This window comes from Oncorhynchus mykiss, chromosome 7 (assembly GCF_057628025.1).
Source record: "Oncorhynchus mykiss isolate SJ-2025 chromosome 7, ASM5762802v1, whole genome shotgun sequence".
Classification (NCBI taxonomy): domain Eukaryota; kingdom Metazoa; phylum Chordata; class Actinopteri; order Salmoniformes; family Salmonidae; genus Oncorhynchus; species Oncorhynchus mykiss.
In genome coordinates, this window is record NC_143028.1 from 52,865,017 (window position 1) to 52,891,078 (window position 26,062).

At 43.8% G+C, this 26,062-nt stretch overlaps 2 protein-coding genes across 4 annotated transcripts; both read right to left on the minus strand.

Annotated features, from left to right (window-relative positions):
* Positions 1 to 8,744, minus strand: LOC110528070 (neuroblastoma suppressor of tumorigenicity 1). 3 transcript variants are annotated; one of them, XM_021609866.3, is made up of 4 exons: positions 8,145 to 8,744; positions 3,860 to 4,040; positions 3,415 to 3,526; positions 1 to 841 (listed from the first exon to the last, which is right to left on the minus strand). In XM_021609866.3, exons 2-4 carry the CDS (start codon positions 4,030 to 4,032, stop codon positions 566 to 568), a joined length of 561 nt encoding a protein of 186 aa, XP_021465541.1. In that variant the 5' UTR covers positions 4,033 to 4,040; positions 8,145 to 8,744; the 3' UTR covers positions 1 to 565. The 3 variants fall into 3 exon arrangements, with proteins under 3 accessions (XP_021465541.1, XP_036839520.1, XP_090097428.1); XM_036983625.2 differs by having other exon boundaries at positions 8,330 to 8,704; XM_090241302.1 differs by lacking the exon at positions 8,145 to 8,744 and adding an exon at positions 6,711 to 6,816.
* Positions 8,745 to 17,132: 8,388 nt separating this feature from the next.
* Positions 17,133 to 20,825, minus strand: LOC110528071 (MICOS complex subunit Mic10). The gene is made up of 4 exons (XM_021609868.3): positions 20,639 to 20,825; positions 17,715 to 17,762; positions 17,477 to 17,586; positions 17,133 to 17,355 (listed from the first exon to the last, which is right to left on the minus strand). Exons 1-4 carry the CDS (start codon positions 20,697 to 20,699, stop codon positions 17,347 to 17,349), a joined length of 228 nt encoding a protein of 75 aa, XP_021465543.1. The 5' UTR covers positions 20,700 to 20,825; the 3' UTR covers positions 17,133 to 17,346.
* Positions 20,826 to 26,062: the final 5,237 nt, after the last annotated feature.

Below are 26,062 nucleotides of genomic sequence, written 5' to 3' on the forward strand. Positions count from 1 at the left end.
TAAGATTGAACAAAAAGAGCTTTATTCTCGTATGAGAAGCACAAATTGGAACATTTAGCTTTAGGTCAGATACTAATGCAAATTAGTGAGAGACATTATGTCAAGAAACTGTACAGTTTGTACTGTGGCTCTGTGATTAATAAACAAATTCACGCCAGATGAACAGAAATAAGTCTACAGCTTCAAAGGTCTATAGCTGTGTCAGAGTGCATGCCTGAGTGTGTATAGGATTGTGATATTCGTTGTCCTACGAGAGAAGGTAGATGACAAACAATGTATAAACTGGTGAGTTTAAATGCGCTAATTTATACTATGGTTGTCTTGTGAAGAGTACAGCATGAGTGAGCTTCTGTGTGCGTGCTTTTATAAGCCGTTTTCATTGTCATGTTAAGTGAGGTTTTATTTTCAAAGTGCTTTAAAGGTGTTGAATGAAGAAATAGTGGCTGAATCGAAAAGAAGGAAAATGCATCATACTGTAACTGTGTGTATAAGAAACAACTTGTGGAGTGATTTGGGAGAAGAATCGGGAACTGCGAGAGAGGAGTGTCAGTGGCGATCGAGCGACCTACCCTCCATCAGATGTGTGTGTGTGCTGGTGTGGCTCTGTGTGTTTGTGAGCATGCTGAGAGTGTGTGTCTGTGTGGGAGTGAGGGGGTGAGCCGCCGTGGTGGCTCTCTGGTAAGGAAGGAGGGTCCTGGGCGCTCTCTGATAGGTAGAGCTGCATCACTGCCCCCTCCTGGGCTCCCTCCTTACTGCAGGACTGGCAGCTGCAGTGGAGGATCCTCTCCACCAGTTTATCCACACGAGGAGTGTTCTCAATGCCCGGGCATTCTAGAGTCACCTACACACACACAGCGTACAATGCATTACACACACACACAACGTACAATGCATTACACACACACACACAGCGTACAATGTATTACACACATACACAACGTACAATGCATTACACACACAACGTACAATGTATTACACACATACACAACGTACAATGCATTACACACACACACACAACGTACAATGCATTACACACACACACACACACACACACACACACACACACACACACACACACACACACACACACACACACACACACACACACACACACACACACACACACACACACACACACACACACACACACACACACACACACACACACACACACACACACACACACACACACACACACACACACACACACACACACACACACACACACACTCTCTCTCTCTCTCTCTCTCTCTCTCTCAGGAAAAGGCAGGTAGCCTAGTGGTTAGAGTACTGGGCCAGTAACTGAAAGGTTGCAAGATCGAATCCCTGAGCTGACAAGGTAAAAATATGTTATTCTGCCTCTGAACAAAGCTGATAACCCACTGTTCCTAGGCTGTCATTGTAAATAAGAATTTGTTCTTAACTGACTTGCCTGGTTAAAAAAATGGACAAGCACTGCTGGACAGTCTGACAAAGCCTCAGTATCCATCTTCAAACAATGTATCCCTGAGTCATGTTGTGCTTTTAGGAATTCATGCTTGACATAGCTGCCAAACCAACAATAGACGGGATCTGAAATAATTTGACAATGCACCATTAAGGATGGAGACCATGAAAATAAATGAGTCTTGAGAAGCTTTTATGCACAGAGGAACATAACTGCTTTTAGCCAATATATAACAATCCAGAAAAAGTGCATTCCATTATCAAAGAGAGACCTTAGACAGCAGGATTATGTGGATCACATATGGAGCCGACGCACAATTGACCCCTCGTCGTTCGGGTTAGGTGAGGGTTTGGCAGGCTGGAATGTCCTTGTCCCATCACACTCTAGCGACTCCTTGTGGCGGCCGGGTGCATGCACGCAAAAGCGTCGCCAGTTGTACTGTGTTTCCGCCGACACAATGGTGCGGCTGGCTTCCGGGTTAAGCGGGCAGTGTGTCAAGAAGCAATAAGGATTATTAGGTGACCGTGATGGTTTGAGGGCCAGATTGGGAATTTAGCCAGGACACCGGGGTTAACACCCCTACTCTTACGATAAGTGCCATGGGATCTTTAATGACCTCAGAAAGTCAGGACACCCGTTTAACGTCCCATCCGAAAGACGACACATCCTACACAGGGCCAATCACTGCCCTGGGGCATTGGGATATTTTTTTTAGACCAGAGGAAAGAGTGCCTCATACTGGCCCTCCAACACCACTTCCAGCAGTATCTGGACTCCCATCCAGGGACTGACCAGGACCAACCCTGCTTAGCTTCAGAAGCAAGCCAGCAGTGGTATGCAGGGTGGTATGCTGCAGGCAAATAGGTCAACTTTTGTACAATGGGGGATAGTAGATTGACATAGGCTAGTGCTTTTGCTGTTCATTAGGACTACTCATATTGTTGGCTGATGAAAGTAAATGTGGACAGTTGTTCCAATATCTTCAACATGCACCTCGGAATTGGATAAAGACGTGCGCAGTTGCGTCCCCAATTTGTCTGTCTTCACTTGTAGCCTGTGAGAAAGACCCGATCATGTGATGGAGAGCGGTGTGAGTGAGATGAGCGGTGCTTTGGAGTGGTCAGCATTTAGGGAGATGGGCTGCCTGGATTTCTTTAGGGTGCATTATGGCCATACTAAGGGGATTCTGCCGGGAAATTCGAGGCATCATCAAGTGCTTCTCAAATTGTGAATGAGAGACTGACAAAGTGTGTACAGCCTTCGCAAAAACAAAGCAGAGCTCATGCCTTTCAAACAACTTTTTTCAAATCATCACTAGTTGCAGCCTTACAATGTATAAAAAAAAATATAGCCCAAAGTTTGTAGAACAACTCAAGTTACATAAATAACTCTAAATTAAGCAAATAGGAGTGCCTGTTTCTTTATTAACGCTCAACACAGAATAGCTGCATTTGCGAACTCCCTCAAATCCTTTGGAGAAAATATCCTTTCTATTTTATTCAATTGTATTCTTCATACTTTAAAATAATGCCATGAAATTCTAAGCTAATCTTGTCTGCTAAATGAACTAGTGTAGCCCACCGCCATATGTCATAGCCAGATCAGGACCTACCATAAGGACAACTTAAGTATGCTATTCTGTTCTTCTGAAATAGACTACATTTTTCTTTAGACCTGTCTAAAATAAATAACAGATTTATTGTGATGATGTAGGCTATATAACATGGATTTTTTAGACTTTTTAAAATGCAGATGTTACAAAGGTCTACATCAGTGGCTTGTAGGTGTGTGGAAGCCAAGAGATGCTAAATGTGTTTATGTTAATGGTCAATCACGACAGTTATTTGTTTGACAATCACCGGCTGAGGAAATGACGTGACCACCACAGCCCTAGTTGTGGTCATGTGTTTATATTGAAAGAGTTGTGTTACATTATCTGGGGTTTGTGTGTGTGTGCGCGAACCTACCACTTCCCACTGTGTCTGTGCAGGCATGCAGGAATCACAGTGCACCAGTGACTCGGTGGACTGAGGGAAGGTGTTTGGGACGCTGTAGCTGAAGCACTGCCCCAGACACGCCCTGAGATGATAGGAGAGAGAGGGAGGAAAGAGAGAGGGGGGGAGGAAAGATGTCCTCATTCAGCTTATATACAGTATGTGTATATTTAATGGCTGCTTTGATTCTGTTTGGAGGTGACCCATGTACATTCAAATTATAGTGCTATTTGGGTAATTTGGCCATTCAAAGTCAAACTTCATTCCTGGTTTTCATTATTAAAGTGAGTCAGTCACACTCTTGAAAATAGTATGACATTCCTCTGCATGTGTGTGTGTGTGTGTGTGTGTGTGTGTGTGTGTGTGTGTGTTTGTGCGTGCGTTTGTGCGTGCGTTTGTGCGTGCGTTCCATACTGACCTGTTTTGGATAGAGCGAGGCTGGCAGCCAGTGTGCCCGACTATCTGTGTGATGTTCTTGGCCTCGCACCAAGCACTCTTGTCAGGGAACAGCGCCAGACGGTTGATGTGAGCGGGCGGTGCCGCCGAACAGAGCTCAAGCAGAGCACAGCAAATCACAATTCTTTGCCACATGATTGAACCTTAAGGAGCATAAAACATGTATTGTTATAACCACCTGAAATTATTTATGTTAGTTCAGTTACATATGCCTAGCCTGTTGTTATGTCTTAAAAAATAATTGAAATAGCAGGCTGTTTTTGCACAAGAAACCAAATTATAAAATATGTGCCATGATTTGGGGGGGACACTTCTAGGTACAGTGGGGCAAAAAAGTATTTAGTCAGCCACCAATTGTGCAAGTTCTCCCACTTAAAAAGATGAGAGAGGCCTGTAATTGTCATCATAGGTACACTTAAACTATGACAGACAAAATGAGAAAAAAAAATCAAGAAAATCACATGTAGGATTTTTTATGAATTTATTTGCAAATTATGGTGGAAAATAAGTATTTGGTCAATAACAAAAGTTTATCTCAATACTTTGTTATATACCCTTTGTTGGCAATTACAGAGATCAAACGTTTTCTGTAAGTCTTCATAAGGTTTTCACACACTGTTGCTGGTATTTTGGCCCATTCCTCCATGCAGATCTCCTCTAGAGCAGTGATGTTTTGGGGCTGTTGCTGGGCAACACAGACTTTCAACTCCCTCCAAAGATGTTCTATGGGGTTGAGATCTGGAGACTGGCTAGGCCACTCCAGGACCTTGAAATGCTTCTTACGAAGCCACTGCTTCGTTGCCCGGGCAGTGTGTTTGGGATCATTGTCATGCTGAAAGACCCAGCCACGTTTCATCTCCAATGCCCTTGCTGATGGAAGGAGGTTTTCACTCAAAATCTCACAATACATGGCCCCATTCATTCTTTCCTTTACACGGATCAGTCGTCCTGGTCCCTTTGCAGTAAAACAGCCCCAAAGCATGATGTTTCCACCCCCATGCTTCACAGTAGGTATGGTGTTCTTTGGATGCAACTCAGCATTCTTGGCTGCCTAACTACTTGTTTGCCCCACTGTATATGCATAGCTTTAATTAATAAATCCTGTTGCAGTTTTGCAGCATTCTGTTCTGTTTCCTCTTCTTCACTCATTCATTTAAACACGGTAATCATCTGCACTATGCTCACATGGCCGAATTGGCTCTGGCATTGCCTGTGAAGAAGAACAATAGTGAAGGATTGCCTGGTGAAAGTCTACACACCCCTTGCACAGTTGTCACATTTGGCTGGATTAAAATGTAATCCAAAAAGGGATTACATTAGATTTACTTCCTACTGATCTACAGTCAAAGAAATTCAAAGAAAAGGTATAGAACAATGGCTTTCCAAGAGGAGTTGAGTGTTCATGAGGGGTCCAGTCTCAGTCCTGACTTAAATCTGCTTGAAAATCAATATTGCTGTCCATGAATCCCAACCAAATTTACTGAGATTGAACAAATTTGACAAAAACAAAGGATCGATGCACTGGTGTAAAGTAACTAAGTAAAAGTACTTTGAAGTACTACATAAGTCGTTTTTTGGGGAATTGGTACTTTACTATTTATATTTTTGACAACTTTTACTCCACTACATTCCTAAAGAAAATATGTACGTTTTACACCCATAAACTTTGCCTGCCACTCAAAAGTACTTGTTACATTTCGAATGCTCAGGCAGGACAGCAAAATTTTACTGAGTAACTTTCACATTTACTGAAGTAATGTTCTTTTAAGGTATCTTTACTTATACTCCAGTATGACAATTGAGTACTTTTTCCACCACTGGATTTGTACTGTGTACAAACAATACTGACAAAACACCTGCTCTTTCCATGACATAGACTATCCAGGTGAATCGAGGTGAAAGCTATGATCCCTTATTTATGTCACTTGTTAAATCCTCTTCAAATCAGCATAGATGAAGGGGAGAAGACAGGTTAAAGAAATATTTTTAAACCTCAAGAACTGTAATGCTGCTGGGTTTTTCACACTCAACAGTTTCCCATGTGTATCAAGAATGGTCCACCACCCAAAGGATATCCAGCCAACTTGACACAACTGAGGGAAGCATTGGAGTCAACAGGGGCCAGCATCTCTGTGGAACTCTTTCGACACCTTGTAGAGTCCATTCCCCAACGAAATTAGGCTGTTCTGAGGGGGAAAGGGGGTGCAAATCAATATTAGGAAGGTGTTCCTAATGTTTTGTACACTCCGTGTATATTGCTCTAAGAGTTGTACAGAACTGGTAAAATCTTATTAAAAATGATGTACCGCTGTAATTGCAGCCAAAGGTGATTCCACCAAGTATTGACTCTGGGGTGTGAAGACATACACAATCAAGACATGTTCGTTGTTTTATATATTATTAATTTAGATATAGATATAGATAATAGTTCTATAATTTTCTTTGACAATTTAAAATGTGTAGCAGATTGTGTAGATCAGTAGGAAAAAATGTATTGAAATCCTTTTTTAGATTTATTATGGCAGCAAAATGTGACAACTGTGCAAGGAGTGTGTAGACTGTCCCTAGGCACTTTAGCCCACTTGGTTCAAAGTGGCCCAGCAGAGAGTAGAAGACAGAGAGACCAAGGGGTAGAGGTGGGAGAGAGGGAGATGTCTGCTTAATACCTATTTACTCTAATAAACTACGTCCACAAAAACTTATCTCTAGTTTAAAAGCTGCGTAGGTCGGTTTCGTCATCTTACCAACTTCTACCAAAAAAATATATTTTGTTTCTTATAAAGTTGTTTGGTCACAACATTTTGGCTGCAAACCTTTCCATGTCGTTTTATGTGTCATCTTTGAGGGCATTTTGCTGTGCCTTCAGGCAAATAACATTCCTGAAGGATTCGATATCGCTGTCCAACGACCAAATGCCCTGTGGCTGTAAAACAGAGAGCGTGAGAGGCGATTGGGGAGAGAGGGCATGACAAGAAGAAATGCGCACAAGAAGCTGTGGAAAATTTTAATAAGTGCTAATTCTACAGATGGGCTATTTCATGCATTCCAGCTATTTTTTGGCACTAATGTAATTATAGAGATATTTGCCTTTATAGGTCTAATCACTTAAAGGAATAAACTTTTTGACTCTAAGGGCCTAGTTTATAATCAGGTCATAAGATATGTATTATGCTTAACCACACTTCTAAGAACTTGGCTACAGTGTATAGCAAAATAACTGACAAATAGGCTAATTAAATCCAGCAAATGATAATCATCAGACAGCTCCACAGAACAGAACCACAGGAAACAATTACAATGTGCTTGTCAAAAGGAAGGACAAATTACAACTCTCAATGAAGGCAGTTTGCAACCAGGGTTCTAGCCAGGGTCTGAGTTTTAGTGAGGCCCGGAGTGAAGGTTTCCCCCTTTCCTCATCCAATACATTTTAGGAAAGTTGAAGCTCATTTTACTGCATTTCTAAAATTATATTTGGAGAACAGCAAAAAACAAGCAAAAATTAACCCAGAAATTAGCATATTGGTCACCTCAGTCGATCTACAAACACGTAGTCTATCAGCTATACAATTAGCCACTACCCATTAACCTATTAACTCAGCAAGGGAATAAAAAGTATAATTTCATACCTACAGAGGGATCTGTTAGCAGAAAAGGTATTTTATTAAAAAATGGTGAACAAGTACATTTGCTTTACCAATTTTTGTTGTTTTTGCAGTTTTACAGCTAATTTCCTGCAATTTTACACAATTTACAAAGGGGTGGAGAGAGCGTTTCACAGTTTTAAAGCCAATTTCCTGCAATTCTACACATTTTGCCATGACTTATACCATGTTAATATGATATAAGTGAGAGTGACTAACAAAATCAATGGGGCCCCCCTGGAGGTCAGGGCCTCTGGGCACGTGATTAGGCCTACTACAAGTTTAGATAGCTGGCTAGACTAACTAGACTAATTTACCAATCTAAAAATGTTGAACTGACATGGGCTAATTGAATGACTGTCAGTGACATATAACAAGAGGAAAACTGCTCATGCACAACCATGTTTCGAAATTGCACCTTATGTATTTTAGTATTTTATTTTTACAAAAAAAATGTCAGAGGTTCAGACCTATGTAGCTACGGCCCTGTTTGCAACGTGACATTTTGTTGTAAAATTGTGGCAACTCTACGAGACTGACAAAAGCATAAAAAAATTGAACTTTGTGTCTGGATAGACTGTTATTTTAAAAAAAATGTATACTTACCGTTGGGAACCACCAAAATGCAGCAATATTCTGCTGAGACCCTTCACTAGAGATTCAATACCCGTCTCTCCCAACCCTCTCTTGCCACCCGTCCCGCAGGAGACCGGAGAGACGATGGAGGATACGCTCTAGTTGATCATTGGAAAATGAAAATATAACTGCTTTCAGCTGAGGCAAAGACTCACCCTTGATATAATTCCTAGTCCTAGAAAACAATTACATCTTCCGCCAGTGAGAGACGGACAGATATGGAGAGGAGTGAGAAGACAGTGCGCATTAGAAACCCTATCGGTCTCTAAGTCCATCAGCATACTGGGTCCCTCCCCTCCGTGCTCTATCCCTTCCCTTATGAGTCTGTTTACACCTCTTCTCTCCAAAAACGGGAGGCTATGTCTTTTCCGTGAAGCTGTACGTTCCAAGTTCTCGCCTTTGCTTTAGTCGCTGGATTTGGATATAGGCGCTGGATTTGGGTATAGGCGCTGGATTTGGGTATAGGCGCGGCTGTGCCTCCGGACAGGAGTCCCGCTGTGTTTTTGGACTACCGAGAACGGGAGGGGGGTGAATGAGTTTGGCAGGTCTGAATTTATCAGTGTTTCAGCTAATTGAGCCCCTCTCCCTTTCCGGTCATACAACACTGCATAGGCATGACATAGGCATATCATGGCCATATGTTCTGTGAAAAAATGGTTTTACTCATATGCACCTTCTATCAGATCTCATTGTTTTCTCTCCGAAAAAAGTGTTTTTGTTATTTGACTTCTAAACTTCCTGAAAGTAACATTTTTATAAGCATATAGTAAAATGTTGCAAATAGTGACACATGCATCACTGGTGTCAGTTCACAGTGGCTGTTCTTAAGTGAGTGGAATACCTACAGTGCCTTGCGAAAGTATTCGGCCCCCTTGAACTTTGCGACCTTTTGCCACATTTCAGGCTTCAAACATAAAGATATAAAACTGTATTTTTTTGTGAAGAATCAACAACAAGTGGGACACAATCATGAAGTGGAACGACATTTATTGGATATTTCAAACTTTTTTAACAAATCAAAAACTGAAAAATTGGGCGTGCAAAATTATTCAGCCCCCTTAAGTTAATACTTTGTAGCGCCACCTTTTGCTGCGATTACAGCTGTAAGTCGCTTGGGGTATGTCTCTATCAGTTTTGCACATCGAGAGACTGACATTTTTTCCCATTCCTCCTTGCAAAACAGCTCAAGCTCAGTGAGGTTGGATGGAGAGCATTTGTGAACAGCAATTTTCAGTTCTTTCCACAGATTCTCGATTGAATTCAGGTCTGGACTTTGACTTGGCCATGCTAACACCTGGATATGTTTATTTTTGAACCATTCCATTGTAGGTTTTGCTTTATGTTTTGGATCATTGTCTTGTTGGAAGACAAATCTCCGTCCCAGTCGCAGGTCTTTTGCAGACTCCATCAGGTTTTCTTCCAGAATGGTCCTGTATTTGGCTCCATCCATCTTCCCATCAATTTTAACCATCTTCCCTGTCCCTGCTGAAGAAAAGCAGGCCCAAACCATGATGCTGCCACCACCATGTTTGACAGTGGGGATGGTGTGTTCAGGGTGATGCGCTGTGTTGCTTTTACGCCAAACATAACGTCTGGCATTGTTGCCAAAAAGTTCAATTTTGGTTTCATCTGACCAGAGCACCTTCTTCCACATGTTTGGTGTGTCTCGCAGGTGGCTTGTGGCAAACTTTAAACAACACTTTTTATGGATATCTTTAAGAAATGGCTTTCTTCTTGCCACTCTTCCATAAAGGCCAGATTTGTGCAATATACGACTGATTGTTGTCCTATGGACAGAGTCTCCCACCTCAGCTGTAGATCTCTGCAGTTCATCCAGAGTGATCATGGGCCTCTTGGCTGCATCTCTGATCAGTCTTCTCCTTGTATGAGCTGAAAGTTTAGAGGGACGGCCAGGTCTTGGTAGATTTGCAGTGGTCTGATACTCCTTCCATTTCAATATTATCGCTTGCACAGTGCTCCTTGGGATGTTTAAAGCTTGGGAAATCTTTTTGTATCCAAATCCAACTTTAAACTTCTTCACAACAGTATCTCGGACCTGCCTGGTGTGTTCCTTGTTCTTCATGATGCTCTCTGCGCTTTTAACGGACCTCTGAGACTATCACAGTGCAGGTGCATTTATACGGAGACTTGATTACACACAGGTGGATTGTATTTATCATCATTAGTCATTTAGGTCAACATTGGATCATTCAGCGATCCTCACTGAACTTCTGGAGAGAGTTTGCTGCACTGAAAGTAAAGGGGCTGAATAATTTTGCACGCCCAATTTTTCAGTTTTTGATTTGTTAAAAAGTTTGAAATATCCAATAAATGTCGTTCCACTTCATGATTGTGTCCCACTTGTTGTTGATTCTTCACAAAAAAATACAGTTTTATATCTTTATGTTTGAAGCCTGAAATGTGGCAAAAGGTCGCAAAGTTCAAGGGGGCCGAATACTTTCGCAAGGCACTGTATAAAGAACCACATGAAGGAATATGGCTCGGTGGAAGTGGATATATACCATAGGCAGGGCCAGTGTTCAGGTTTTGTCCCAATCTTTGAATAAGCCACTGAAGAACACCTTGTGTCATGTACTGTCATGTTGTGTCTTGTCTCTGTTCTTTCCCTTCACCCTGTCTCCCTCTGCTGGTCGTTGTTAGGTTACCTTTCCTCCCCCGCTTTCCCCCAGTTGTTCCTTGTCTCCTCTAACTACCCATTCACCCCGTTTCCCACCTGTTCCCTTTTTCCCTCTGATTAGGTCCCTATATCTCTCTCTGTTTCTGTTCCTGTCCTTGTCGGATTCTTGTTTGTTGTGTTTCATGCCTGAGCCAGACTATCGTCATGTTTGCTGTAACCTTGTCCTGTCCTGTCGGAATCTGCCGGTCTATCTGAGCCTACCTATGTTTGGTTATTAAAGAAGCTCTGTTTAAGTTAGTTCGCTTTAGTGTCCTCATTCACTCACCATAACAGAAGAATCCGACCAAGAATGGACCCAGCGACTTCGGATCCTCTCCACTCAGCCGTCGGGATCCAGGGAGCGATGCTAGGCAGACACGAGCAGGAAGTGTCTGCTGCTCGACATGCCGTTGAGACCCTGGCCACCCAAGTCTCCAACCTCACAGAACAGGTTCACCATCTCCGCCTCGATCCACCGGCCACTTCCAGGGCTTTCGAATCTCCGGAGCCCAGAATCAATAACCCGCCGTGTTACTCTGGGGAGCCCACTGAATGCCGCTCGTTCCTCACCCAGTGTGATATTGTGTTTTCTCTCCAGCCCAACACTTACTCCAGGAGCACTGCTCGTGTCGCCTACGTCATATCTCTCCTTATTGGACGGGCTCGTGAGTGGGGCACGGCAATCTGGGAGGCAAGGGCTGAGTGTACTAACCAGTATCAAGACTTTAAGGAGGAGATGATACGGGTTTTTGATCGATCTGTTTTTGGGGAGGAGGCTTCCAGGGCCCTGTCTTCCCTATGTCAAGGCAATCGATCCATAACAGACTACTCTATTGAGTTTCGCACTCTTGCTGTCTCCAGTGGCTGGAACGAGCCGGCCTTGCTCGCTCGTCTTCTGGAGGGTTTCCGCGCAGAGGTAAAGGATGAGATTCTCTCCCGGGAGGTTCCTTCCAGCGTGGATTCCTTGATTGAACTCGCTATTCGCATTGAGCGACGGGTTGATCTTCGTCACCGAGCTCGTGGAAAGGAGCTCGCGCTCTCCGTCGCCTCCCTCTCCGCATCACTACCATCTTCCTCTGCCGGCTCGGGTGCTGAGCCCATGCAGCTGGGAGGTATCCGCATCTCGACTAAGGAGAGGGAACGGAGAATCACCAACCGCCTCTGTCTCTATTGCGGTTCCGCTGGTCATTTTGTCACTTCATGTCCAGTAAAAGGCCAGAGCTCGTCAGTAAGCGGAGGGCTACTGGTGAGCGCTACTACTCCTGTCTCTCCTTCGAGATCCTGCAGGGAGCCAGGTTTTTCACTAAGTTGGACCTTCGTAACGCTTACCATCTCGTGCGCATCAGGGAGGGGGACGAGTGGAAGACGGCGTTTAACACTCCGTTAGGGCACTTTGAATACCGGGTTCTTCCTTTCGGCCTCGCTAACGCTCCAGCTGTCTTTCAGGCATTAGTCAATGATGTCCTGAGAGACATGCTGAACATCTTTGTTTTCGTTTACCTTGACGATATCCTGATTTTTTCACCGTCACTCCAGATTCATGTTCAGCACGTTCGACGTGTCCTCCAGCGCCTTTTAGAGAATTGTCTTTTTGTGAAGGCTGAGAAGTGCACTTTTCATGCCTCCTCCGTCACATTTCTCGGTTCTGTTATTTCCGCTGAAGGCATTAAGATGGATCCCGCTAAGGTCCAAGCTGTCATTGATTGGCCCTTCCCTAAGTCACGCGTCGAGCTGCAGCGCTTTCTCGGCTTCGCGAACTTCTATCGTCGTTTCATCCGTAATTTCGGTCAGGTGGCAGCTCCTCTCACAGCCCTTACTTCTGTCAAGACGTGCTTTAAGTGGTCCGTTTCCGCCCAGGGAGCTTTTGATCTCCTCAAGAATCGTTTTACATCCGCTCCTATCCTTGTTACACCTGACGTCTCTAGACAGTTCGTTGTCGAGGTTGACGCGTCAGAGGTGGGCGTGGGAGCCATCCTTTCTCAGCGCTCCCTCTCTGACGACAAGGTCCACCCATGCGCGTATTTTTCTCATCGCCTGTCGCCGTCGGAACGTAACTATGATGTGGGTAACCGCGAACTGCTCGCCATCCGGTTAGCCCTAGGCGAATGGCGACAGTGGTTGGAGGGGGCGACCGTTCCTTTTGTCGTTTGGACTGACCATAGGAACCTTGAGTACATCCGTTCTGCCAAACGACTTAATGCGCGTCAGGCGCGTTGGGCGCTGTTTTTCGCTCGTTTCGAGTTCGTGATTTCTTATCGTCCGGGCTCTAAGAACACCAAGCCTGATGCTTTGTCTCGTCTCTTCAGTTCTTCAGTAGCCTCCACTGACCCCGAGGGGATTCTCCCTGAGGGGCGTGTTGTCGGGTTGACTGTCTGGGGAATTGAGAGGCAGGTAAAACAAGCGCTCACTCACACTCCGTCGCTGCGCGCTTGTCCTAGGAACCTTCTTTTCGTTCCCGTTCCTACTCGTCTGGCCGTTCTTCAGTGGGCTCACTCTGCCAAGTTAGCCGGCCACCCTGGCGTTCGGGGTACGCTTGCTTCCATTCGCCAGCGTTTTTGGTGGCCCACCCGGGAGCATGACACGCGTCGTTTCGTGGCTGCTTGTTCGGTCTGCGCGCAGACTAAGTCCGGTAACTCTCCTCCTGCCGGCCGTCTCAGGCCGCTTCCTATTCCCTCTCGACCGTGGTCTCACATCGCCTTAGATTTTGTCACCGGACTGCCTTCGTCAGCGGGGAAGACTGTTATTCTTACGGTTGTCGATAGGTTCTCTAAGGCGGCTCATTTCATTCCCCTTGCTAAGCTTCCTTCTGCTAAAGAGACGGCACAAATCATCATCGAGAATGTTTTCAGAATTCATGGCCTTCCGTCAGACGTCGTTTCGGACAGAGGTCCGCAATTCACGTCTCAATTTTGGAGGGAGTTTTGCCGTTTGATTGGGGCTTCCGTCAGTCTCTCTTCCGGCTTTCACCCCCAGTCTAACGGTCAAGCAGAACGGGCCAATCAGACTATTGGTCGCATCTTACGCAGTCTTTCTTTTCGTAACCCTGCGTCTTGGTCAGAACAGCTCCCCTGGGCAGAATACGCCCACAACTCGCTTCCTTCGTCTGCGACCGGGCTATCTCCTTTTCAGAGTAGCCTCGGGTACCAGCCTCCGCTGTTCTCATCTCAGTTCGCCGAGTCCAGCGTCCCCTCCGCTCAGGCTTTTGTCCAACGTTGCGAGCGCACCTGGAAGAGGGTCAGGTCTGCACTTTGCCGTTATAGGACGCAGACTGTGAGGGCTGCTAATAAGCGTAGAACTAAGAGTCCTAGATATTGTCGCGGTCAGAGAGTTTGGCTCTCCACTCAGAACCTTCCCCTTAAGACGGCTTCTCGCAAGTTGACCCCGCGGTTCATTGGTCCGTTCCGTATTTCTCGGGTCATTAATCCTGTCGCAGTTCGACTTCTTCTTCCGCGATACCTTCGTCGCGTCCACCCGGTCTTCCATGTCTCCTGCATCAAGCCCGTCCTTCGCGCCCCCGCTCGTCTTCCCCCCCCATCCTTGTCGAGGGCGCACCCATCTACAGGGTCCGTAGAATTTTGGACATGCGTCCTCGGGGCCGTGGTCACCAGTACCTCGTAGATTGGGAGGGGTACGGTCCTGAGGAGAGGAGTTGGGTTCCCTCTCGGGACGTGCTGGACCGTGCGCTGATCGAGGATTTCCTCCGTTGCCGCCAGGTTTCCTCCTCGAGTGCGCCAGGAGGCGCTCGGTGAGTGGGGGGGTACTGTCATGTACTGTCATGTTGTGTCTTGTCTCTGTCCTTTCCCTTCACCCTGTCTCCCTCTGCTGGTCGTTGTTAGGTTACCTTTCCTCCCCCGCTTTCCCCCAGCTGTTCCTTGTCTCCTCTAACTACCCATTCACCCCGTTTCCCACCTGTTCCCTTTTTCCCTCTGATTAGGTCCCTATATCTCTCTCTGTTTCTGTTCCTGTCCTTGTCGGATTCTTGTTTGTTGTGTTTCATGCCTGAGCCAGACTATCGTCATGTTTGCTGTAACCTTGTCCTGTCCTGTCGGAATCTGCCGGTCTATCTGAGCCTACCTATGTTTGGTTATTAAAGAAGCTCTGTTTAAGTTAGTTCGCTTTTGGGTCCTCATTCACTCACCATAACACCTTGGAAACCATGAATGGACCCTCCAATAAATCTATTGAGCAAGTAAGCGCCAGAAAGTAATGAAAACCAGCAGACGCTGTGGCTCTTTAGTGCCTCGTGAGCTGTGCACCTCTTCAGCAGTCAGTCAGTGTCCCAGACTTCCAGTGGTTATTTTGCATAATGGAGGAATGTTGCTTCTCAATGATCATTTCTAACAGAAATTTGCTCACTGGCCACTGCAGTCCCTCATCCTACCATGACGGTACTCTGTTATCCTCAAATAAACTCTGCATGCTGGACTGGCACCTCTCTGACCTCCCTCTTCTGGCAGTAGAACAGACCACATCTGATGGAAAATGGTTGTAATTATGATGCTGACGTGTATGATATCTGAACCAGCTGTGTTTTCTGATTAGTGGCAAGGTTATTAGTGATTATGACTGTCTTCTGGAGAATCTGGCAGACAGGCACAGACAGGTACACGATTATGTCCTAGAAATCTACCCCCCTCTTCCCTCCACAGGTGTGCAGCTTGGATTGTATCCACAAGCACCCGTACCAGTGTTCTGCGCTTCACTTGAAGACAATACTTTGATAGGCAGGGGAAGAGTGAAATAGAGGAACCTTTTTTTGAGATAATAATGTTTGTACCATGTTGTGTTGCTACTATGTTGTCATGTGGTGTTGCTACCATGCTGTGTTGGCATCTTAGGTTTCTATTTATGTAGTGTTGTCTCTCGTCGTGATGTGTGTTTTGTCCCATTTTCTTTAATCCCCTGTCCCCGCAGGAGGCCATCTTTGTAAATAAGACTTTATTCTTAACTGACTTGCCTAGTTAAATAAAAAATGTCAATATATACTCCTTACTTTTTGACGAATGCTTTGCAGAATGCATGCGTGAGTGTTTACATGTATGTGTGTGCAAGAGTGTCTGTGTGAAATAATGTTTATATACACACACACGACTGTTGAAGAACATATTGTATCTATTATGGAGAGATACACGTGAATGTGATTTTTAAATTGATTATGTGGTATAAATACAGTATGTGTTTGAGATTGTATATGTATGCCTGGGCATATCTGGATGTGTGCTGTATGTAATGTGTATAGTTTAAGCTCATGAGGGAGCATGTGAGTTTGTACACGTGTATGAATGTGTGCTTGAATAAGTGCCTTGAAGTGAAAGTGTGAACGTGTTTCTCGCTCTCTGTGTGTGTGTGTGTGTGTTTGTGTGTGTGTGTGCGTGTGTTTTCAGACGTGCACGGTGCAGTACTCACCTGTTAGTAATAAGAGCTGAGCTTCAGTCCAGCACTGACATTCTAGAACATTCCACAAATTCTGCTGCTCCAGGGGGCTGGACAAACACACACACACACAAAACACACTTACAGACACATACACACAGTGCTGACAATGAACACACAGGTATAGAAGATTGCTCACAAGACACACAAGCTAGCATGATCCTTCTCCATGCAGCACCACCTACACAATCACTGTCAACACACACATGCACATGCACACACACAGGTTCTCTGCCATCGCCAGCCTCCCAAACACTCCCATATGAGGTCAGACTGCATGGCGTTGCAGATAAGACTTTCACCTGGAACAATGTATATCGTCCTTCTTGCCAGTGCAACATTGGTAACATGTCCTACAGTTTCTCCACTGAAACTATTTGTGGTAGTGCTAGATGGTAGCAATGCACAATAGCTATTATTCAGGGGTGCAACTTTGGTTTTAGAAGTGTGGGGGGGGGCATAATTATTATTATTTTTCAGCCAGATACACTCAAAAAAGCCTACCCGACCGCTCGGAGGCGTCCGTATGGTCCTAAAGCACATCGTTTCCTTGTTTTGTATCACATCCCCAATGAAAGTTGCACCCTGATATTAATGATAGTGCTAATTAGTTGTAACATCATAGATACAAAATCCATGATCACCCCCCTCCATCATCCATGGCTTCATTTTCTTTAGCTATCTTTTTCCCCCTGCTTCCCTTGAGGGCTACAGGTGCTGAAGCTGGCTCCCATTCTAAAACAGCAGGAGTTTAACTCTCCTACTCATTAAGACACAAAATACTTAAATTCCCCCCTGCTCTCTCCCTCCCACACCAAGCTTGCCAAAGTAATTTCAAAATACAGATGTTATTTGTGAGCACTCAAATACTTTATTGACACAGATGACAAAAGTAACTTAGGATATTTCTGTCAAATTCTTCAATACCGTTTTATTAAATATATACATATCGACTGCCCTGAGACTAACACAGTAATTACATTGGGTGGCAGGGAGACAGAGTTCTGTCCAAAATAATGAGGGCGAGACAGCAACTTCTACATCAGCCAACTCATCAGTCTTCTACTGTTCCTGAAAGACAAAAAGAACAGTAATTGTATTATGTGCAATTATTGATGAGGACAAAAGATGGGATACTGTATTTCAAACTTAATGGCATCGACCTTGGTCATGACGTGTGTGATTTGCTCACCTTCACCATGTGGCCATGGAGTAGGTAAGGTGACCTGAAGTCCTGCTGGCAGTTGGAGTAGCCCATGCCCAGCCCCACACCCAAGCCAAACACCACTGGCCATGTGCGCCCTGAAGATGGGATGGACAATTCACTTTAATAAACAAACCATAACTCCCACAAAGATCAACACATGGTCAGTGTTATTAAAAAGCACTAATTACTATGACTGTTCCCTGCTGTCTGAGGCAATACTCACGTTTGAAGAAGAGAACTGAAAACACAATCCCCACACCAAGGCCGGTGGCTACAGCGAGGGAGAGAGAAAGAGAGCAAGAGATGCATAAACTTCGACAGAAGAACAGACAAAAACCAACTCAGCAGCACACCCTATGATTAAGTATTGGCGTGATGCACACATACACACAGGTACAGAATTCCCTGGTGTGCTCCAAATTAAAACTTCTAACAAGTTGGGGGGGGGGGGGGGGGTGCAACATGGCCCCTAACCCCAGAGCTGGTGAACAGCACCTGTCAGCCATGGTTCATTAGAGAAAGAAAGCGGAAGAAGACGAGGAAATGCATGTGAAAATGAACTTAATTGGAAAGAAAAAAATGGAAATGGAGTGAAAAGGGAGAGATGTCTGGGGGTAGGAGGAGCTAGTGCTGATGAAGGACAGACACAAAGAGGGAGGAGAGATGGGGGGATAGAGGACAGGCAGTGTGATCTAGAGATCTGGGATGTGTATGTAAGGGAGAGTGAGGGTCCAGGTGGGTTGATGTGATCTCCATGACTAGGAGGTGGACAGACAAACTGATCTTATCACAGACAGACCAAGTAAGTGTGGACCAGAGGGGGAGCTTGAGGAGGAGGAATGTGTTTGTGTTCTTAGCTTCACCTCGCTATGGGCCTCGCCCCACCCAGCTCTGGGCCAGCCATCGCAGAAACACATAAAAACAACAGTTTGGGCCCCTCCACTTCTTAATTGGATTCAGAGAGCTATGCAGCATGACGATGCGCCGTTGCCAAAGCACTCAGACGCTGCTCCCTCCGCCAGGATTACACAACTTACACATGTCAAACAAGACCACAAAAAACGACATCCCACATCTTTATTGCTGCTGACAAACATAAAATCATGCTCCTCTTCACCCCTCCCCCTCTTTCCAGTCCAAGATTTATGATTTACAGACTCAGCTTGTCTCTTTAACCCCACTCCCCCTCTTAATCTCCCCATTTCTCCTCCTCCCGCTCCTCCCCCTTCCTGTGATAGTTGCCGAAATGCAGTGAAGTTGGCCAAATATGAAGCCAGATCTGCAACAGATTTACAGTTATGAATCACTAGCCACACAGTGTGATCAAAATCTAAAACCTGGAAATTAGGAGGTTCTCATGGCTAGTTGCTCCAAAGCTAGCTGACATTCCAAGACCATGGCCAAATTCCTTGGTTACAAAGGATGAGAATTAAAATCCCTCTGAGGAAAAGCACTACTCAAATGGCCTCTAATTTCCCCAGATATTGTGATTGGAAAGGGTGCCTTATTATCATCAGTTCAACATCAGAATGTGTGACATGTTCTTGGACATTATTATGGATATTGGACTCTACCGTCACACTCCACATGCATGATTAAAATGTTTTATCCCCAACACGAACCAGCAAGTGTAATAGTAAAGTAACATTTAGACAACATAGGTCAGGGATCAGGCTAGTGCAACTATCCTGTCTGCACTGACCTTATCTAAAGTGTAGTAACAGTTTACATTAACTGTAAGTTTATTAATCCTCATTACACATCATATATCAGCACATGATAGACATGACAGGGGTCCATGTGGCTCAGTTGGTAGAGCATGGCGCTTGCATTGCCAGGGTTGGGGGTTGGATTCCCACAGGGGACCAGAATGAAAAAGTATCAAATGTACCGAGCACTACTGTAAGTCGCTCTGGATAAAAGTGTCTGCTAAATTACTAAAATGTCAATGTAAATGACATAACTACATAGGACATAATTCCAGCTTGATTTATGTACTCATAGTAATGTGGGTATTCCAATAACACTGGTTATGTTTTGATCGAAGAAGCTCTAGATGGGCTTGATAAAGAGCATACAATTCAGGGCCAGCTGTGCCATCAGAGTCCTGGGTTCGCGCCCAGGCTCTGTCGTAACCGGCCGCGACCGGGAGGTCCGTGGGGCGACGCACAATTGGCCTAGCGTCGCCCGGGTTAGGGAGGGCTTGGTCGGTAGGGGTCGGCTTGTCTCATCGCGCACCAGCGGACTCCTGTGGCGGGCTGGGCGCAGTGTACGCTAGCCAAGGTGGCCAGGTGCACAGTGTTTCCTCCGGCGCATTGGTGCGGCTGGCTTCCGGGTTGGATGTGCGCTGTGTTAAAGAAGCAGCGGCTTGGTTGGTTGTGTATCGGAGGATGCATGACTTTCAACCGTCATCTCTCCCGAGCCCGTACGGGAGTTGTAGCGATGAGACAAGATAGTAGCTACTACAACAATTGGATACTACGAAATTGGGGAGAAAAAGGGTGTAAAATCGTAAAAAAAATCGTTTGTCTGTCTATCAGAGATGTCAGAGATTTATATCAGAGATTTGTTTAAGCTACTAGAGATGTCAATGGTATTTCTTAGATTTTTTAATCAAGGCAATACGTCCTCTCTCTGACATGGGTATGAATGAATGAAATTGTTAACATTTTCAACACAGTTAGTGTGACCTGCATTGCAGTTAGGGATTAGGGACAGTTAGGGATTCTGGTAACATTTTACTGCATGACATTGTATCAGTTATACCGAGCACTGTTATAACAGTTCTGTCATAGAAACATTGTAGCAAAGGCGTGAAGGGCACGAGATCTGAGTGTTTCAAGGACTTGACGCAGAATAATAAAAAACAGAGGACCTGCGAACGCAAATGTTTGGGTCCGCTTCCGCAACACAATAGCCTATAATATAATTTCTACAACAAAGCAATCAGTCCAAAAAATATAGCTATGTTAATGAGCTTTTGATTTGAAATGGCAATTGACCTCACCGGGTAACGTTATACGGCCCACACCATGTGATGCTAAGATCATGCACCTAGTCCCCGGCTTACACCGCCGTGTTTTAGGTTGTACGCTGTTAGGAATATATTTCTCAATAGATGCATTTTTTCAAAATGTAGATATTTACCTAACTTTACAGCGCTATCAGCTAGGCATCGGTCCCACTTCCGTCCTTGTTCCTCGGCCATGTCTTAAGCTGCTACCCGTCAGACGAAAAATCTTCAAAAACCGCGAGATTTGGGTCATGTGATCCTTACGTCACGCTTCTTCCTCCTCGTCTTCTTCTTCTTCTTCTTCTTCTTCTTCTTCTTCTCCTTCTTTAAAGTTTAGATTACAACTATTGGTGTATTGCCGCCACCTACTGTACAGGGTATATAACAACCATTCCACTCCTTCAGTCACATCCCTTTATTTAAGTGGGCAAGTCAGTTAAAGAACAAATTCGTATTTACAATGGCGGCCTATAAAAAGGCAAAAGGCCTCCTGCGGGGATGGAGGCTGGGATTAAAAATAAAAATATAGGAAAAAACACACATCATGACGAGAGAGACGACACTACATCAAAATAGATCTAAGACAACAACATAGCATGGCAGCAACACATGACAACACAACATGACAACAACATGGTAGCAACACAGCATGGCAGCAGCACAACATGGTAGCAGCACAAAACATTATTGTGCATTCCCTACTCATACTCAGGTGCCTGTGAGGAAGGAGCATTCATCGACGGGATTCCTTGTAATGCCTCTGCAGTAAAATCCCCAAAATGTAAAAAAAAAATTCTCAGCCGCACAAAATTATGCCTATTTTCTCAGAATTCCATTCTGTTTGCACTGTGCAGTTGACAACCAAAGTAATAAACATCCACCTTCTTATTAACATGCAACGTGTTATGATCCCTCTGTTGACTATTAATATGATCCCTCTGTTGACTATTAATATAATCTTTTGACTCTATCTACTCCTACTACCATTACTTCTTCATCTTCACTCCTTTCTTCCACTCTTGTCAACACCTCCGGATAGGTGACATTCTGGACAGCCCTTATTCTTGCCACCTCCCTCTCCTTCACCTGACAGGACCCTTCAGAAATTCAAGTGCATGTTCACCATCACAATTTCAGCATTTACACTCAGCTGGCATATAATACTACTCCCGTCTACATACACTTGACACATTACCAAATAATTGACATTTATCACACTGCATGTGTTTGGGCACGAATGTCTCTCACAGGGTTGGAGCGAAAACCTACAGGAGGTTAGCAGGGTTGGAGAGCCCTGCACTAAAGTAGATCTCAGAGTACTTTGTTGAGGGAAGCTTTATTATGACCAAACAATGAGGCGAGAGGCATTACAACAATTTGGCCCATATCCACAAAGCATCTCAGAAAAGGTCCTATTTGAATCTTGTTCAAATCTGTTTTAAGGCAACAACAAAAACGTCCAGCTCAGAGTATGTATTGGGATGATGTTAAGACACTGTCCAGACAAACTCTCAGCCAGGAGTAAAATTAACTAATAAAAGTTTATCTCAGGTGGTAATCAAAACAGTTTGAGATACCACAAAGGAAAGATAGTGATGATGAAACCCTTTGATGGCGCCATAGACAATGATAAAGGCCTCTAGTGGCCAAAAGGCCAAATTAGCATGGGAAACGACATAGAGATAAATAGTAATGGTGTCTTTTTGTAGGCACTAACTCCACCATGGTTCATTGGACAAAGCCTATGCAGAAAATGAATTGGGTTTTTGGACTTTGGGGGGATAAACGCCAAAAATTAGGTCTGTAACTAACACAGGCATAGTAGATCTTATACGTTTTGTTCTATGAGATCATCTTCATCAGCTAACTTCACTTTTTGTGAATTTGGATTTTTTTGAAAAGCACATGAAGTATATAAAGGCTTCATAATTCATAACTGCTATTATCTCATAGAACATAACTTATAAGATTTCCTAAGCATGTTAACCTCAGACCTTATTTTCTGCGTTTATTCCAAAATCCTATTCTTTCACCATTCATTTTACGAGTTTTAGGATGACAAGTTGGCGAGCGCTATTGAGGGCTTCCACCATAATGTAGACAACTGGGTGGGACATCCGACTTCATTGCCTGATCCCTCCTAGTGATCATGTTGGAGTCATGTCCAACCAGGTCATCAGAAGGGATCAGCCAATCATGAAGAAGAAAATTGACTACTTTAAAATTGAGATAGCTTCAATGGCGCTGCCAATGCTGTCACATACACTATAATGGAGCAGCTACAAAGATGAGTCCTATCTACATGTACAAATGACCCCGACTAACCTGTACCCCTGCACATTGACTCGGTACCAATACCCCCTGTATATAGCCTCATTAATGTTATTTTATTGTGTTACTTATTTTATTTGTATTTTATTTTTTACTTTAGTTTATTTAGTAAATATTTTCTTAAAACTTAATTGTTGGTTAAAGGCTTGTAAGTAAGCATTTCACGGTAAGGTAACCTGTTGTATTCGGCGCATGTGAAAAATAACATTTGATTTGAGTCCTCTATCTATCTCTATGGAAGGTGTTCATTTACTTTGTTGCAAAAGATGGCAGGAATAAATAACCAATCGCGATGAGGCATCGAAAATGAACTCATTCCCTCCCCACATGCCCCACAACTACGACAACATAACCAACAAAAACGGGTCACAGCTACTGCAGCTCTGTCGGACGCCGGGTACGTACATAGTCAATAGTAGGCCTCGAGGGGACTCCTATGGTAGATACACCTAGAGCTCATCTCTTGGCAGTAGTGCTGTAGACTACTTTATCACTGGCCTCAACCCATAGTCTCTTAGAGCGTACACAGTCAATCAGATCACAGCAAAATCACACTCCACTTGAACAGAGCTTTGCGCAATCATGCAGCATAAAAGATAAAGGAAGTTAATGATATTAAGAAATTATATAGATGGAAGGAATGTAGTGTGGAAATCTACCAAAAAACAATTAGGCAACAGCAAATTCAATCCCTTCTAGACAATCCACAAAAGTGAAGACAATTTTGACCCCAATAATTACCATGGAATATGTGTCAACAGCAACCTTGGGACAATCCTCTGCGTTATCATTAACAACAGACTCTGACATTTCCTCAGCGAAAACAATGTACTGAGCAAATGTCAAATTGGCTTTTTAACAAATTACCATACAACAGACCACACATTCACACTGCACACCCTAATTGACAAACAAACAAACCAAAACAAAGGCAAAGGCAAAGTCTTCTCATGCTTTGTTGAGTTCAGAAAAGCTTTTGATACAATTTGGCATGAGGGCCTGCTATACAAATTGATGGAAAGTGGTGTTTGCGGAAAAACATACGACATTATAAAATCCATGTACACAAACAACAAGTGTGTGTTAAACATTTTTATTTTTATTTTATTTCACCTTTATTTAACCAGATAAGCTAGCTGGCTAAGATAAAGCAAAGCAGTGCGGCAGAAACAACAACAAAAAACTAAAACCAGTGTACAGTCAATAACACAATAGAAAAAAAATAAAGTCTATATACAGTTTGTGCAAATGGCATGAGGAGGAAAGGCAATACATAGGCCATAGTAGCAAAGTAATTACAATTTAGCATTAACAATGGAGTGATAGATGAGCAGATGATGATGAGCAGATGATGGTGTGTAAGTAGTGATACCGGTGTGCAAAAGTGCAGCAAAGTAAATAAAAACAATATGGGGATGAGGTAGGTAGATTCGGTGGGCTATTTACAGATGGACTATGTACATCTGCAGGGATCGGTTAGCTGCTCAGATAGCTGATGTTTGAAGTTAGTGAGGGAAATGTAAGTCTCCAGCTTCAGCGATTTTTGCAATTCGAGCAGAGAACAGGAAGGAAAGGCGGCCAAAGGAGGTGTTGGCTTTGGGGATGATGTTGGAGGAATTATATTCCTATGTGTTCATTAATCAATTCAATTATAACAAAGCAAAACACTTTGTCCGTTTCCAAGAATTTGTCAGGTTCTTATTTGCATAAAATACACTGTAGGACAAAGATCAGTCTCAAAATTAATCAATAGCGTTTATTCCGGAGAGCTCTACTTAAAATACCATGTACATTAGTTTATACAGTGCCTTGCGAAAGTATTCGGCCCCCTTGAACTTTGCGACCTTTTGCCACATTTCAGGCTTCAAACATAAAGATATAAAACTGTATTTTTTTGTGAAGAATCAACAACAAGTGGCACACAATCATGAAGTGGAACGACATTTATTGGATATTTCAAACTTTTTTAACAAATTTAAAAACTGAAAAATTGGGCGTGCAAAATTATTTAGCCCCCTTAAGTTAATACTTTGTAGCGCCACCTTTTGCTGCGATTCGATTGAATTCAGGTCTGGACTTTGACTTGGCCATTCTAACACCTGGATATGTTTATTTTTGAACCATTCCATTGTAGGTTTTGCTTTATGTTTTGGATCATTGTCTTGTTGGAAGACAAATCTCCGTCCCAGTCTCAGGTCTTTTGCAGACTCCATCAGGTTTTCTTCCAGAATGGTCCTGTATTTGGCTCCATCCATCTTCACATCAATTTTAACCATCTTCCCTGTCCCTGCTGAAGAAAAGCAGGCCCAAACCCCAATGCTGCCACCTCCATGTTTGACAGTGGGTATGGTGTGTTCAGGGTGATGAGCTGTGTTGCTTTTACGTTTTGCATTGTTGCCAAAAAGTTCAATTTTGGTTTCATCTGACCAGAGCACCTTCTTCCACATGTTTGGTGTGTCTCCCAGGTGGCTTGTGGCAAACTTAAACAACACTTTTTATGGATATCTTTAAGAAATGGCTTTCTTCTTGCCACTCTTCCATAAATGCCAGATTTGTGCAATATACGACTGATTGTTGTCCTATGGACAGAGTCTCCCACCTCAGCTGTAGATCTCTGCAGTTCATCCAGAGTGATCATGGGCCTCTTGGCTGCATCTCTGATCAGTCTTCTCCTTGTATGAGCTGAAAGTTTAGAGGGACGGCCAGGTCTTGGTAGATTTGCAGTGGTCTGATACTCCTTCCATTTCAATATTATCGCTTGCACAGTGCTCCTTGGGATGTTTAAAGCTTGGGAAATCTTTTTGTATCCAAATCCAGCTTTAAACTTTTTCACAACAGTATCTCGGACCTGCCTGGTGTGTTCCTTGCTCTTCATGATGCTCTCTGCGCTTTTAACGGATCTCTGAGACTATCACAGTGCAGGTGCATTTATACGGAGACTTGATTACACACAGGTGGATTTATCATCATTAGTCATTTAGGTCAACATTGGATCATTCAGAGATCCTCACTGAACTTCTGGAGAGAGTTTGCTGCACTGAAAGTAAAGGGGCTGAATAATTTTGCACGCCCAATTTTTCAGTTTTTGATTTGTTAAAAAAGTTTGAAATATCCAAGAAATGTCGTTCCACTTCATGATTGTGTCCCACTTGTTGTTGATTCTTCCCCAAAAAATACAGTTTTATATCTTTAAGTTTGAAGCCTGAAACGTGGCAAAAGGTCGCAAA